General features: G+C 34.4%; 1 protein-coding gene across 1 annotated transcript in view; it reads right to left on the bottom strand.

Annotated features, from left to right (window-relative positions):
* LOC100372438 (dynein beta chain, ciliary-like) overlaps positions 1 to 10,134 on the bottom strand; it is a 31,366-nt gene extending 21,232 nt beyond the window's left edge. The window contains exons 1-16 of the mRNA XM_078013618.2: positions 9,559 to 10,134; positions 8,587 to 8,783; positions 8,241 to 8,430; positions 8,023 to 8,122; positions 7,680 to 7,891; positions 7,330 to 7,563; positions 7,043 to 7,210; positions 5,726 to 5,842; positions 4,728 to 4,996; positions 3,625 to 3,693; positions 3,300 to 3,426; positions 2,236 to 2,736; positions 1,634 to 1,966; positions 1,259 to 1,513; positions 454 to 623; positions 93 to 315 (exon numbers count right to left, since the gene is read on the bottom strand). Of these exons, the coding sequence (XP_077869744.1) occupies positions 93 to 315; positions 454 to 623; positions 1,259 to 1,513; positions 1,634 to 1,966; positions 2,236 to 2,736; positions 3,300 to 3,426; positions 3,625 to 3,693; positions 4,728 to 4,996; positions 5,726 to 5,842; positions 7,043 to 7,210; positions 7,330 to 7,563; positions 7,680 to 7,891; positions 8,023 to 8,122; positions 8,241 to 8,430; positions 8,587 to 8,783; positions 9,559 to 9,903 (3,510 nt within the window). The 5' untranslated portion in view covers positions 9,904 to 10,134. The remainder of the gene's footprint in view (positions 1 to 92; positions 316 to 453; positions 624 to 1,258; positions 1,514 to 1,633; positions 1,967 to 2,235; positions 2,737 to 3,299; positions 3,427 to 3,624; positions 3,694 to 4,727; positions 4,997 to 5,725; positions 5,843 to 7,042; positions 7,211 to 7,329; positions 7,564 to 7,679; positions 7,892 to 8,022; positions 8,123 to 8,240; positions 8,431 to 8,586; positions 8,784 to 9,558) is intronic.
* Between the last annotated feature and the right edge of the window lie 3,235 nt (positions 10,135 to 13,369).

Raw genomic sequence — 13,369 nt, 5'->3', positions numbered from 1 at the left:
TAAACTATAAACTATACCAAATCACCTAATCTTGGTTTGTTATGAAATAAAAACAACCAACAACAATTGTGTTTATTTCTCTTTTTACTTACTTGTAGTTGAGTATGTACTTCTTCGGGCATTTCTTGATCGTATGTTTTGAGAAGTTCAATAGTTTGCTTTAGAGGTTCGAACATCTCATCCGTTGTAGCTTGTCTATCTTTTACAGCCATGAGATGGCCCATAACTTCTACCAAACCGTCATAATCACCCTCCTCTACGGACTTGGTCAAACCAGAATCAGCCAACTTGATGAAATCTTGCAGGTCAGACAAACTGAACACAGAAATATAAACATTTGTCAAATCTGTAGCTGAACAGCCAATACGGTAAAATATATGTGAAAAGAAAATAATCATATACATGCTTAACAAAAAGCCATTTATCCATTCATCAATTAAAAGAGTAAAATACCTGTTTGTTACGTGGTCAATAAGATGTTGTTTGAACATAAAGCTCCATCTCTTTACAATGTTCAATAATGCTTGTTTGAATGGCCTGGCATCTACTCTGAACCAGCTATCAAACATCTCATTGCCTCCCACAGTTTCAACTTCTAAGTAGATCTTCTCATAAGAATCAACCTGTTAATCAAACCAAATAACAAGTGGTTAGACACTACATATTACAGAATATAAAATAGAATTATAACTTCACATCAGCTTAAATGATACCAGGAAATTTAACAGTTACAAATGTATACTGGCAAATACAAAGTTAAATTAGCACCAAATTGTTGCTGTAAAACTATTTAATTGCTTTTTTCAGGTTAGTTGGGCCAAAATTAAAATATTTCATTAGTTACATGTTTGCATCCAGTGAGCTGACTTTCTATTTATTCCTGGTGATTGCCAACTACCAAGAAATACATAAAACACTACCATCTTTCTACTTGGCTTGAAACTTGAAAACTGTTTTAATTAAACAATCAAGACAAAATGAACTTAAGCAGTACAGCTCCTTGTCAAATGTCATTAAAAGAACATTAAAAGAATCAAGACAAAAGCAACCTGATAATATTAGTTTTACTGTAAATACCCACCAACATGACTATCTATGAAGTAACAAGAAATTCAGTTGAAAAACTCAAAGGCCTTAAGATACATATTATATACTCAAGTATGACATCATTTTTCATGGAAATGCATACAAATTTATCTATAACCCCTTATAACAAATTATAAGAAAAAAACAATAGTCACGTATTTTTAAAACTGACCTGTTCTTTGAACTGATCCAATGTTGGAGGGGATTCTGGAACACCTTCATCAGCATGAGTTTCAATCTCCTCAGTCGTAAGCACGTGGTTGTACAGAAGGAACTGACGCATGAACTCCTTACGATCATCCACCCATAGATATGCATAATTATCAAATGAATTACGATACTCTTGAGCTTTGGTCATTACCCCTTGAACACGGTCCATCAGATCTTGTCTCATTTCAGAAAGATCATACATATCTTCTAAATCAGACTAAAGTTAAAATAAAGAAACATTAGACCAGATATGATCAAACATAAATTTAATTGAAGACCTCATATTGTCATGAAAAGAATCAGAAAATGCTGAGAACTTTTTGTCACCAAAACTTACTTGGTAATGTTCTAAACCACTGTGTTCAGCCAGTCTGGGCACCAGAGATGACATTTTGTAAATATCGCTGACCAACATTTCCACTAAATCATAAAAACCATCAGATACACCAAAGTCCAGCGACGGCATAAACACCATATCTGGTGCTTGCAGCTCAAGTCTTGCTTCAAATAGTGCTTGTGAAGTGGTCTTGGGATCAGTGTTGTCCAATAAGTAATTAAGACTGCAGTGAATACAAGTGAAGAAACCGTCAACAACCATGTCATCGAGGTAATCTACATACGCCTTCCAGATGCTGGTATCTGCATCAGCTTTGAATAATTCCATGTTTTGCTGAAAAATGAGAAAAATAAATTCCGTTAAGAGAAAATATATGTAAATGTTAATAATCTTACACCTTATGATTTCAAGAACAAAATCTGTATTGTCACTATTCACAAGCATACTTGAGTGATATATTTGTACCCTATTAACTTTATTAACTTCTAAAAACCTAATTCGATCAAAAACTCCCTTAGTTATAGAAGTCGTAAGAATATTTACCCCTTCCTAACATGATTCACTTATTTATATTGTAACAAAAAACTTGAGTTTACACTTACCTTAACAAGATCACGTATTTTTTCACCATCAGCTTCAATGTCTGCATAACGTTTTTTAATTCTGTCCACTCTATCATCAAGACCAAGTAGTGCTGAATCCTTGAGTTCTTTTCTTTCAAACAAAGGTGTTTTACTCCATTCAGCCATAATCTTTTTAATTCTATCTACATTAAACTTGGCAGATTCTACTCGCTTCTGTAAATCTTTTACAAGATCTTTGGTTTCATGGATGTATTCCTTGATAGTATCTTGATTCCAGTTCAAACTTTTTTCAGCTTTTTCTAGCTGATTATCAATATCAACTAGCTGGTTTTCAATGAGTGGAAATTCAACTTCTAAAACAGTTTCTCTCACTTCATTATACCATTGAACTGTTAAGTCAAGATTAGCTCGATATTCACGGAATGTTTCATGTTTTTCATACAGATTTCTGCCCTTTTCTGGAATGTTGTCCTCGCCTCTTATATTCAAATATTTTACTTCTCTCAGAACTGCTACAAGCTGTGTGAAACAGGCAGAGAGTAATATTCAGTGACATGCAAATCATGCAAACGTTGCTAAAAATTACAAATATTTAAACAGCAGTTTTTATTTTTATAAGCTACACTATGATATAATCATTTCATTACACCGTGATACCTTTATTAGTCAGACCCCACCCTACACACACACACACACACACACAAGTAAGACTATCTGATTTTTGCTAAAACAATAATTTGTTTTCCTCCAGTAATGTTGGGACATGCCCACATTCAAATGTCAGTCCACCTTAATGAGATATCCAAGTTTCACTCTAATAAACTCAGCCGCTCCTACAAATTTGTTTTAACATTTCATTCATTTGTTAATTAATAGTAGTAAATAGTTTTGTGTCTTGTGATTTTCTTGGTTTGTTTATAATTACTAAGATAATGAAACCAGAAAGCTAGATAATTTAATACTTAAGGACTGTAAGCCCATGCACAATCATTTTAGTAGAAAACAATTTTTAAAGTTTCAATAATATGATCCATTTGATCCCTATCTATCACAATTTTAAAATATATAAAAGCAATACAAACCTGAGGATCAAAGTTAACTACAATAAGTTTAGTTTCTTCATTTCTTTTTATTAGCGCTTGGTCCAGGTTGAACTGACACTTTTCATCTACACTGTTCATCCACTCTTCGTAAATCTTTTCATCATATCTAGTAAAAATGATTTGGTTAAAAGGATGCTTATACAAGAACACAACTAATGATACAAATAAATGACTAGTATTTAATTGCCAGCCAACAGAAATGAGAAAACAGTATAGTGCCTGTACTGATTGGTGCTGATGTATAAATATGGTATTATAAAGACGTTTCCAAATCTGTAAATGTTTTTTTGTCAAAAGTACTCACTTGGTAAGAAGGTTCATCATTTCTTCATATTTTGTAAAAATAGCATTTGCATCATTGCTATCCATGATTCTGAAATATTAAAAGCTATGTTAAAGACAACCTTTAAAAATTGTATACAATAACAAAACCATACAAGTCTGTTCAGAGATATAGGCACGCAAATACAGGTTAGAAAAACAGTATCTGTTATACAGTTAGTAATAAAAAATTTTTAAGGATAAAAACCCCTGGCTGCAAATAGAGTAATCCTCTCTTATAAAAAAAGTTGGATACAAAACTACAGCAGAGTTGGGGATGGTTTTGATAGCAACTTAGCACAATAACAAAAACAAAAAGTTAATGATTTCAATTTTTAATGAATTGAATAGCTTTTTTAAGGTTATTAGCAAATACAGAATATGTGTACCGGTAAGTGTTACTATAAAACATGCAAAGTACAGTGAAATGCACAACAAATTTTAGTCAAAACTCTCACAAAGACAATTCTCAAACACCATCTTCATTATTTTGAGATGCAGCAATAAAAGCAAACCAGATTGAAACCTCCATAAGAGGATAGAATCTAAAATTATCTAGACTTATACTGATGGTGTGAAAATTGAAGTGTTTGAGGAGAACACAATAAATAAATAAATTATAACTGTGTTATAATTTGCAATTCATGCGTAAAGAGAATAACTGTGCACTCCTTGTAGTGTTACCTCTGGATTCCAGTTCTGTACATGTGGTCCATGGAAGATACATTTGCAGGTGAAAAAGTATTGTATGATGAGAATGAAGGAGTAAAAAAAAATAGCAGATGCAATTTTAGAGCGGTATATTTTAAAGCAATGGTGCATTAATTAAGCAGCGCGATGCAAGGTATTGCATTGTTCAAAGCAGTGTAGCAAAAAAATGAGCAGCAACTAGCCAATTAAATTACCATTAAAATAAAAAAATTAAAAAGCTTGTATATTTGGCTTGGCAAATAGCAGTTACACACCGTCACAAAGACAAGTTGTGTGTTATAGATAAAGTCTGTTGGTTTTACACAATTGAAACAAATTATCAAGTTTATTCTTCTTACATCAAAGTAAAATAAAATATATTTTAAATATACTTACGGATGTTCTATATGCTTAAAACTGCTCATAGGTATTGTAATACGTTGTTTGAGCTCTTCAGACCATTTCATTGCTCCAGTTACTTCAGGCATATTTTTGTTGATTGGTGGATGACCATCAGTAGCATCTGACAATGCCATTTGTTGATCATAAATTATCTTAGCATCATCTAACTCTTTGTCATACATTTCTAACAATTTGGGATACTTGTGTTCAAAATCTTCTCTTATAACTTTTCTGTCCAATAGTGTACCATAGCAATCCAGCATCTGAAATGACAAGAGTTACAATGTAAATATGAATTCAGGATAATCATAAAAAGTTAAATTAGGCACACAACACTTATCCTCTAACTAACCATTGTTTTCAAAAGGAGAATGTAATAAGAAAAGCTCCATACAACAGTAAAACATACTAAGACCTATGACAACAGCACTGCAGTATTACCTAGTGAAGCCACTAGCATCCCTCTCAGAAAAATTAGGCACGTCAACATTTTAAAAATATGCACACGTACAACAATAGCATGCACAATATAGGAACAAATACCTGGTCACCATCCTCACTATTACAGACTCCACACAAGAGTATATTGCAACGCTTTGCTTTAATACTCTCATCTGTACTTACAGTTATACGTTTATTAAGGATATAATTGAAGAGTTGAAGATACTGCATATAGAGAGGCAGATGTGATAGAAATAGTGTTACGTGTTAGTATGCCATGAGAACATGTATATGCAAGTGTAATGATGTCAGCAACTAAATGAATAACATGCAATGACAGCACACAGTTTGATGAGGATGTGCTTCAACACTTGGAATGAAGCTATCAAACTTTTACAAAAAAAAAAATTAAGACAATTTGAAAAAAAAAGAAAAGTAAGCTTGGTTGAAAAAAACACAGCAAAGTGGAAGAAGCATGGAAGCTCGGCATTGGCATGTGGTATGTTAGAAAAAGAGAAAATAATTAATGCTGCTCAACTGTGATGTCTTACCTTGAATACTGCTTCCACAGCTGAACAATCATCAAATCCTTGACATAATATCGCACCAAGTCTGCGATCCAAGTCATATACTTGTTTCTGGAATATTTCATAGTCGTCCAAAAATTCCTACAAAAGATGACAAAAAAACAGAATAGTTTTAACCAAAGTACTTGATGAAAGACAAGTGGCGTTCACGTTAGAGATCTCGGCACGTGCCGAAACTTGTATGTGAACGGTCAGGACCTAGTCAGCACGTGGCAAAAAGAACTCGATCTCGGTCCCGATAGATGCTTGGGACCGAAACTCGACACGTGCTTACATTTGCTGCCTGAACGCTCAGCACGAGCCGAAATCACGCCCTCAAGGCAAATTTAAGAAAACATAAGCTGATTCATACTAGTATGAAATGACGATGACAGGAAAAACAGATATACTAGTATATGGTCGGATGCTGTAGTAATGAATGAAATGAATGCAAACCGGCGTCAGCGAGTGACGCATATTTATGTGCTGCTGCCACCGCTATTTTCTTGCAACTACATTGACTTGAAAAAAATAATTGTGTTTTGAATCTTCTTTGCCATTCATGTGCACGATGGCTCGTAATAAACACTAAGCAACAAATGGATATAATTTCACTATAGCAATTATTATTATCATCATATGCATATCGTTTTCCATGTTTGGGCCAACAGATCGATGTATGAGGGCGTGATTCCGGCAGCACGAGCCGAGTCAGTCCTAAGTGGGTCCCGAATAACGTGAACACAACTGCTGTAATCCCTCTGCAAACACAAAGGATTAAAAATGTCGGCATGTGCCGAGATCCCGTAACGTGAATGTAGTAACAGTCACACAGCAGAATATGGTTGCTGTGGTTAAATACTGTAAAATACTTTATTTTTGCTTGGAATTAATTTTCGCTGAAGGAGTGATTCAGTGAAAATAAAATCCAGTGAAAATCCATTTTTTGCCAAATTTTACATTCAACTCACCAACAATCAGTGAAAATAAATTCTATACGAAATACCCAAAATGTTTTTTCAGCGAAAATTAATTCCAGTGAAAATAAATTATTTACAGTACACTATACTACAATGTAATGGTACCTTGCATTTTGCATATTGAAAAAAAAGTAAAGAAAAGCAAAACTGACATATAATGTCAGAAACAGTTGTTTGCCACATGATGGTAAAAATGAGTGGCAGGTTTCATATTCTATAAATAGAAAAAGGGAGGGTATCCATTAGCAGGAATGAGTCTTTATGTTAAGAATTTATGAATAAAATGTATATATAAACTTGAATTTTTTTTAGAAGAACTGACCTTTGTATTTGGATCCAGTGCATCATATGTGCGTTCTGAGAACACTTTCACATATTCTTGGAATTCTTCAAATATCTGCACAACCTGTGCACTGAGCATTCTTCCCTTCATTCCACCCATTTCTGTCTTTTCCAACTTCAAGAACTCCATTGTAGTTTCAAATAATTCCTGTAATGAGAACAAAATATCCAAATTATATAATACCAAATTGAATATAGCCATAGGTGAACACATTGTGTGAACTTAAAGAAGCAAACATTCACATCCTAAGTAGTTATTTTTCTTACCTTGAGTATTTCCAATCTTTCCATGAATTTGTCCAATCTGGTGAACACCAAGGGCGAGGCAAATTCCCACTCTTTGGGTTCGTCACCATTCTTGAAATAATCTTTGAGTTTTGCTCTATGTTCTTCATACACCTTACGGAACTCTTTAAGTACATCAATGGCCATCTGAGTCTTCTCAAGCGACTCTTCAGCTTCACCTTTGAAGATCTCATTGGGCTCAAGGTAAGTTCTTGCCTGAAAAAACAAAAAAAAACAAAGTTAATACACACAACATACAATGACAAGAAAACCACAAACTGGTTGTTGCATTGCAAGAAAGAATGAAAAATAATATCAAAAGAGCAACATACCAACTCAATCAATAGATTGCAGACCTCCTGAAGCAGTACAATGAGCCTTGCCGGTGTGTTGTAATATTGTGAATGGGCCCATGTAAGGCAGATGACATGCATCAGTGGTTGAAGTAGAGGTTTCAGCTCAGTTAAATCAACTGATTCTATTTCTTCTAAGTGACGCTTGAGAGGCTTCAGATGAAGACTAATGTCTTGAGCTTCAGTCAATGCTAATTGCAAGATAAAATTTAGAAGTGTAATCATAATTGATATTGCATATATTTGATATACTGTAAACAAAAAAATTAAGTTATGATTATTAATTAATTTAATTGAGAAAAAAAAACATTAATAATCTTACCTTCTACTACATCTCTAAATATGTTCTTGAATGTTGGAAAATAGCTACTTTGTGTTTTCTCAAGAAGCTCTGCCATCTTACGTACTTTGGGATCACGTAACTGAAACAATTTGAATATTGAGTTTTTCACAAATGCATAGGCAGTAAGAGTTGCATAATTTAAATCAATACCCGGTAAGCTTCAAATATAAAATATACAAAAAATGTCAGCAACCCACCTGCTCATAGATACATTCCAGGTTGGCACATTTTGCCTTCCAGAAATCTATTTCTACAAGTGGTCCGGGATTGAGCCCTTCTAGCAATGGCTGTGCAGAATCTCTTTTTAATACATCCCTGATCTGATGTGTCCAATCAATGATGACGGATTCTATGGCATGGACCAGACCTCTGTCATATCCCTCACCTCTGTAAATGAAAAAGACAAGTAAACGTTTTAATCTCTTCATACATATAAAATCATTATTAATACTGGTAATAGACTTGCATACAGACTCTTGTTTGTGGTTTTGTAGTAACCCAGCTTAACTAAATTTTACATTTGTGTATTTGGTTCATACATACTTTTCCTCAGCATCAGCAGTACTTTCTTCTACTTTTTCAGTTCCTACAGGCAATGGCAGTAGTGTTTTCCCTTTGACCTGACCAGAGACGACATACACACTGCTTTTTAGATTGTGTATGTGTCTAAGGACATCTTGTGATACTACATTGGGCCATTGCTCATGGTTACGTGGGTTGGAAAGAAGAGGTACCAAAACCTTCGGAGAAAAAATAATATATTTTAATGTATTACCAGAAAGAATGAATTAATAAAAAAAAAAAACAGAAAAATAACATTGACAATTGTAAAAATGGATGATCAGTGTTGTGTTGATCACAAAATAGACATGTTGCCAGTGGCCATGGTTGCATGTCAAAGGGCAGCAACAACACAGAATGCATTGAGGTATGTTAGAGTAATAAAGTGGATATCAGCCCGAGACAGGTGAGAAACAATGCCAAGAAATGTTTAATTAGTTTGCAATAACTGAATAAGTAAATGCATTAATGTCTATTTACAAAGCACAGGCAAGTCTAAATGGCCGTCTAGATTATCAGCTACAATAGAGTTTACAAACACCAGCTGCTTAACAGATTGCAAAATCAAAGCAATAAACACTGTCTGGAAAACAAAATTGTCTCATTTTTAATGTTCTATAGTTCCAGTAAAAACATGTCTTTGGTTCCAGAATTGAAAGGGGAGAATTTATACCTGAAGTTACATTATACTCCCATCTCAACACACATAATTTAATTTACAATGTCAAACTAATTGTGTACAAATTTAAAATATGACATTTTTCTTAAAGCAAGAACAAATACATACGTGAATAAATGAACGATTACAAATGTTATGTTATAGACCTTAGAAAAGCTATAGAGTAATACTAGTAAGCTTCGTTTTTCAGGTTGCTGTTTTTTTTTTCAGCGCGAAAGACAGTCCAACAACAGCAATGGGAGTCGTCGAAATACAGAACATTTAAATTGTCATACCTCATCAACAAGTGCTGACAACTGCTCCAACGGTGAATATGAAATGTCTCCATAAACTAATACGTTCTTAATATTGTCTTTCTGGATAGCATCTTTGTTTTTTCGCACGAAATATATTGCTTTCTGTTTCAAGTTCGTTGGCCAATCCAGTTGTGGCACTATTAGTCCTGCAGCGCTTGACTGGAAAATTAATTGGGTATTATCTACTTTCTCGAAGAATTCTGTCATCAAAAGTCTGTTTTCATCGACTCCGATACATTTAGACCATTTATCAGGCTTCACTTTAAAGCTCTTTAGCACATAGTCAGAAATAAAGTCATATCGCGGATCCGCGGGATCAGCCATTTTGTCAAATTACTTGCTCGCTTAAAAGCTTCAAGATAAACAGCAGTATTGGCTTGTACAGTTCTCAAATCACTTGCTGCGATGCGTCGGTGTGATATTCTTCCACATGTATCCAAAATTATTAGATGAATGTCCTCAGTGAAAGATGTGAAGCAAATTGTTGGTGTCGATGTTTGCGCTCATCCTCCACGACTAAGATGGCGACCCTGTTGTGTCGTGAGCTCAGCTCGTTGTCACTGGCAACGAGCCTCAAACAAAACGTCCCGTTGAGATTTGTTTTCTCCAGTAATGTGGGCGTGCGCCAACTTGTATCCAAAACATGTTACAGCCTGTTGTTCAGAACAAATTAAAAAAAAGATAATTCCGAAATATACCACACTAATGGAATATACTATATTTCACTAAGTAGTATTTTTCAGTACCTTTTATGTGTAACAAATATTTTGTTTTTGTAGCAGAAACCTATAATAATAATAACAACAATAAACATGCTGTGACGTAGGCATATGAGTGTAAAAAAAAAAAAGTTCGTGTGGTAAAACTGGTATTTATTTCCGTCAAAAACAAATATAAATAAAGATTTTTAGGGAATATGAAGAAAAAATGAGTTCCACAAGTTGTGACGAGCTAATAACCAGTCTCAGTAGGGTTAGGACAGTATCCCATCGTGCATGGTTTATGTTATATAAACATGATAGTTTTACATTACCACATAATATATAGTACAGAGCGTATTCTAATTCAACTTGTCTTTTCGTAAAACAACCAAATTAGAATGTTCGTATTTTTACATTTAGATGTAACAGCTGCAGGTAAAATATACTTCAAATCGTGCGATCACAAAACAACAGTTTTATAGTAAATCGGAAATCCTCATATGCTTTAACACCTGTACACACATCTGTATAGTTTTCAATACGTATATATTAATATTGTCGTAAAAATAACAAAGTGATTATTAAAAAATCAGACTAACTTGGCGGTTTTAAACTAGAACACGTTCAGGTACAGCCAACGTAGCGATGTAACTTTAAAAAGTTTTACAAAGGTCAAGAATGTTAGACGGACTAATTCTGACTAAAGAGAAGAAATTGAAATTGAAAACTATTTAAGTAATCGCCAACAATCAGTCAGTATACTGAATATTTTCACTTTATACAAGCCAATCCAATGCGGTGTTCCAAAAGGATCGATTCTGAGGCCAATTTTATTTTGGGTATATATAAATAACATTATAGACCTAACAAATGCATTTGATTTCCGGTTTTTTGCCGATGACGCAAATTTGTGCAAAAACGGCATGATTATTAACCTAACCTTCATGAACAGAGAATTTCAAAGAGTCTGTCAATGATGCATTGCTTAGACTAACAAACCTAATATAAATGTAGAAAAAGCAAATTACAAATACAATGAGAACGGAGGGTAGACTTGGTATATGTGGTTTGCCGATAGAGGGCGCTACATCAACTGGAAATTACACTGAAAGAATAAAAGAAGTAATAACTTCTAAAAAGTGGCCATTATTTCCTAGTTCCGTCATTATGTTCCAAAATATGTCCAATGATGTTCAATAATCTTGCCACATCTCAGTTATTGTATTTGAATTTGGGGAATTACTTACCCGACATGATTTTTGAAACCTATACTACTGCTTTAGTTAAAAATAGTCCAATACTAAAATTTACCTCCTCTCACGCTCACACCGCTCCCCTGTTTCAACAACTATACATACTTGATTCAAACAAATTGTGTACCTGCCTTTTAGTGTTTGACTTACAACTTAAAATTTTGAAATCTAGACCCGCTGAAACGCTGTTTCCTGGATTTGGGGGAGCAAATTTGCGGTGGATTTAAGTGACAAATATAGATGAGTGTTTCAACTTATTTAATCGTGGGGGCGACCCACACGGTACCGCCGTCACTGATAGCAGTTGACTCTTCATTATTCGTGTCCTGGAAAAATCCTGATCACCGTTTACGACAAGGTTTCCTTATCTGATATACTGAGCACAATAGATGACTTACATGTACTGGATACATACATCATCAAATCGGTAAACTTAAATATGTATATTTGTCTGAAGAATGTATTCAATAGTATAGTTCAAGTTAAACCTGCAGTCTTTGTTTTTCGAAGGACTCGTATTGAAGACGCCTTCGGAACCAATATAAGACCGACATACTAGATCCCATTTCTGCAATTTGACATGTTTTCAAACTCGAATGGTGTTCCCATTCAAACATATATTTTTACCATACTTCTATTTCAAAGATTTCAATAAATATGATCACGTGACAATATACAAACCATACGGTGAAAGGACCAACCTTTTACTAAATAATGGATTGATATAGTATTCAGTTCGTTGCCAACTTTTCTAATGTTGACGGCATCAGAATGCATAGTTCATGTAAAATAGGAAACATGTTTTGAGTCTAGAAACAAAAAGAATAGTTCAGTCATGTTTAGCAACGAAAAAACGCCTTATTAAAGCTTGAACAATCGTTATTTCGGTGGCATGGGGCGGGGTTTGTACCGTGCAACACTAATGAGAAATACGCAGAGATCTAGTCTTTAAATAGCATGTACATTTTTCGCAACATTTGGTGAAAGGGCTATCCATCACATGTGATGGCTTCGGATCGAGTAGAGGTAACTTCCCCGGGATGATTACTGTGAACGCCTGACTTGATATCAAAAACTAGAACATCAAGTTGTTCAAACTTCAAGACCCATTGTTCTAAAGTAGTCCTGCTTTTCGGTTGTTACATTGCCGACCTGATATATCCGACAGTTTTCGAGACACAAGCAGTCGCAGTTTTATGCTATATTCGTATGTATTGTGCTATAGGCGCGAGTAACCAATGGCGATCTGCTACATGACGTATGCACGAGGCTTATGCTAAACTTATGTAAGCGTCTACCGTCGGAAATATTTAAAGCGCGGTGGTCGTCGCGCAGCGCGTGTTCGAATTTCATGTAAATAAACAATGTATTTTACACGCGTTGTATACGTTTCTATGAGTCCCATATCGAACGAGACGCGTCGCGACGACTGCTGCCCTTTAAAGGTTTGCGCAATTGGTTTTCTGTTAATTGTTTGGGTATTTTGTATTCTTGAACAATATATTATTCGCCTCACAACATGACCCGGCTTCATTTTCTTTTCGGTGTTTATTTTATTTACATGTCTGGTATCACTAATTACTAGTACAATTTAAGGTAAAATAACTAAAATTAAAAAACATGTTCCAGACAAAAGATACATAGACACATAAATTATTATGCTATTCAAATTTCATTCGAGTAGTTTCTGCATATTATCTTTGGTTGGCAATGAATCAATATGATGTCGTCATGGCAGGGGTGATTAACAAGGTTAGTCACACTGATTAAAAATTTAAGGCAAAACAACTAAATGTTTGAAAATACAACAAAAGCTAAATTGACATGCTTAATATT

Source organism: Saccoglossus kowalevskii, chromosome 8 (assembly GCF_978046115.1).
Source record: "Saccoglossus kowalevskii chromosome 8, keSacKowa6.1, whole genome shotgun sequence".
NCBI classification, from domain to species: Eukaryota; Metazoa; Hemichordata; class Enteropneusta; family Harrimaniidae; genus Saccoglossus; species Saccoglossus kowalevskii.
This window is presented reverse-complemented; position numbering and strand designations above follow the sequence as displayed.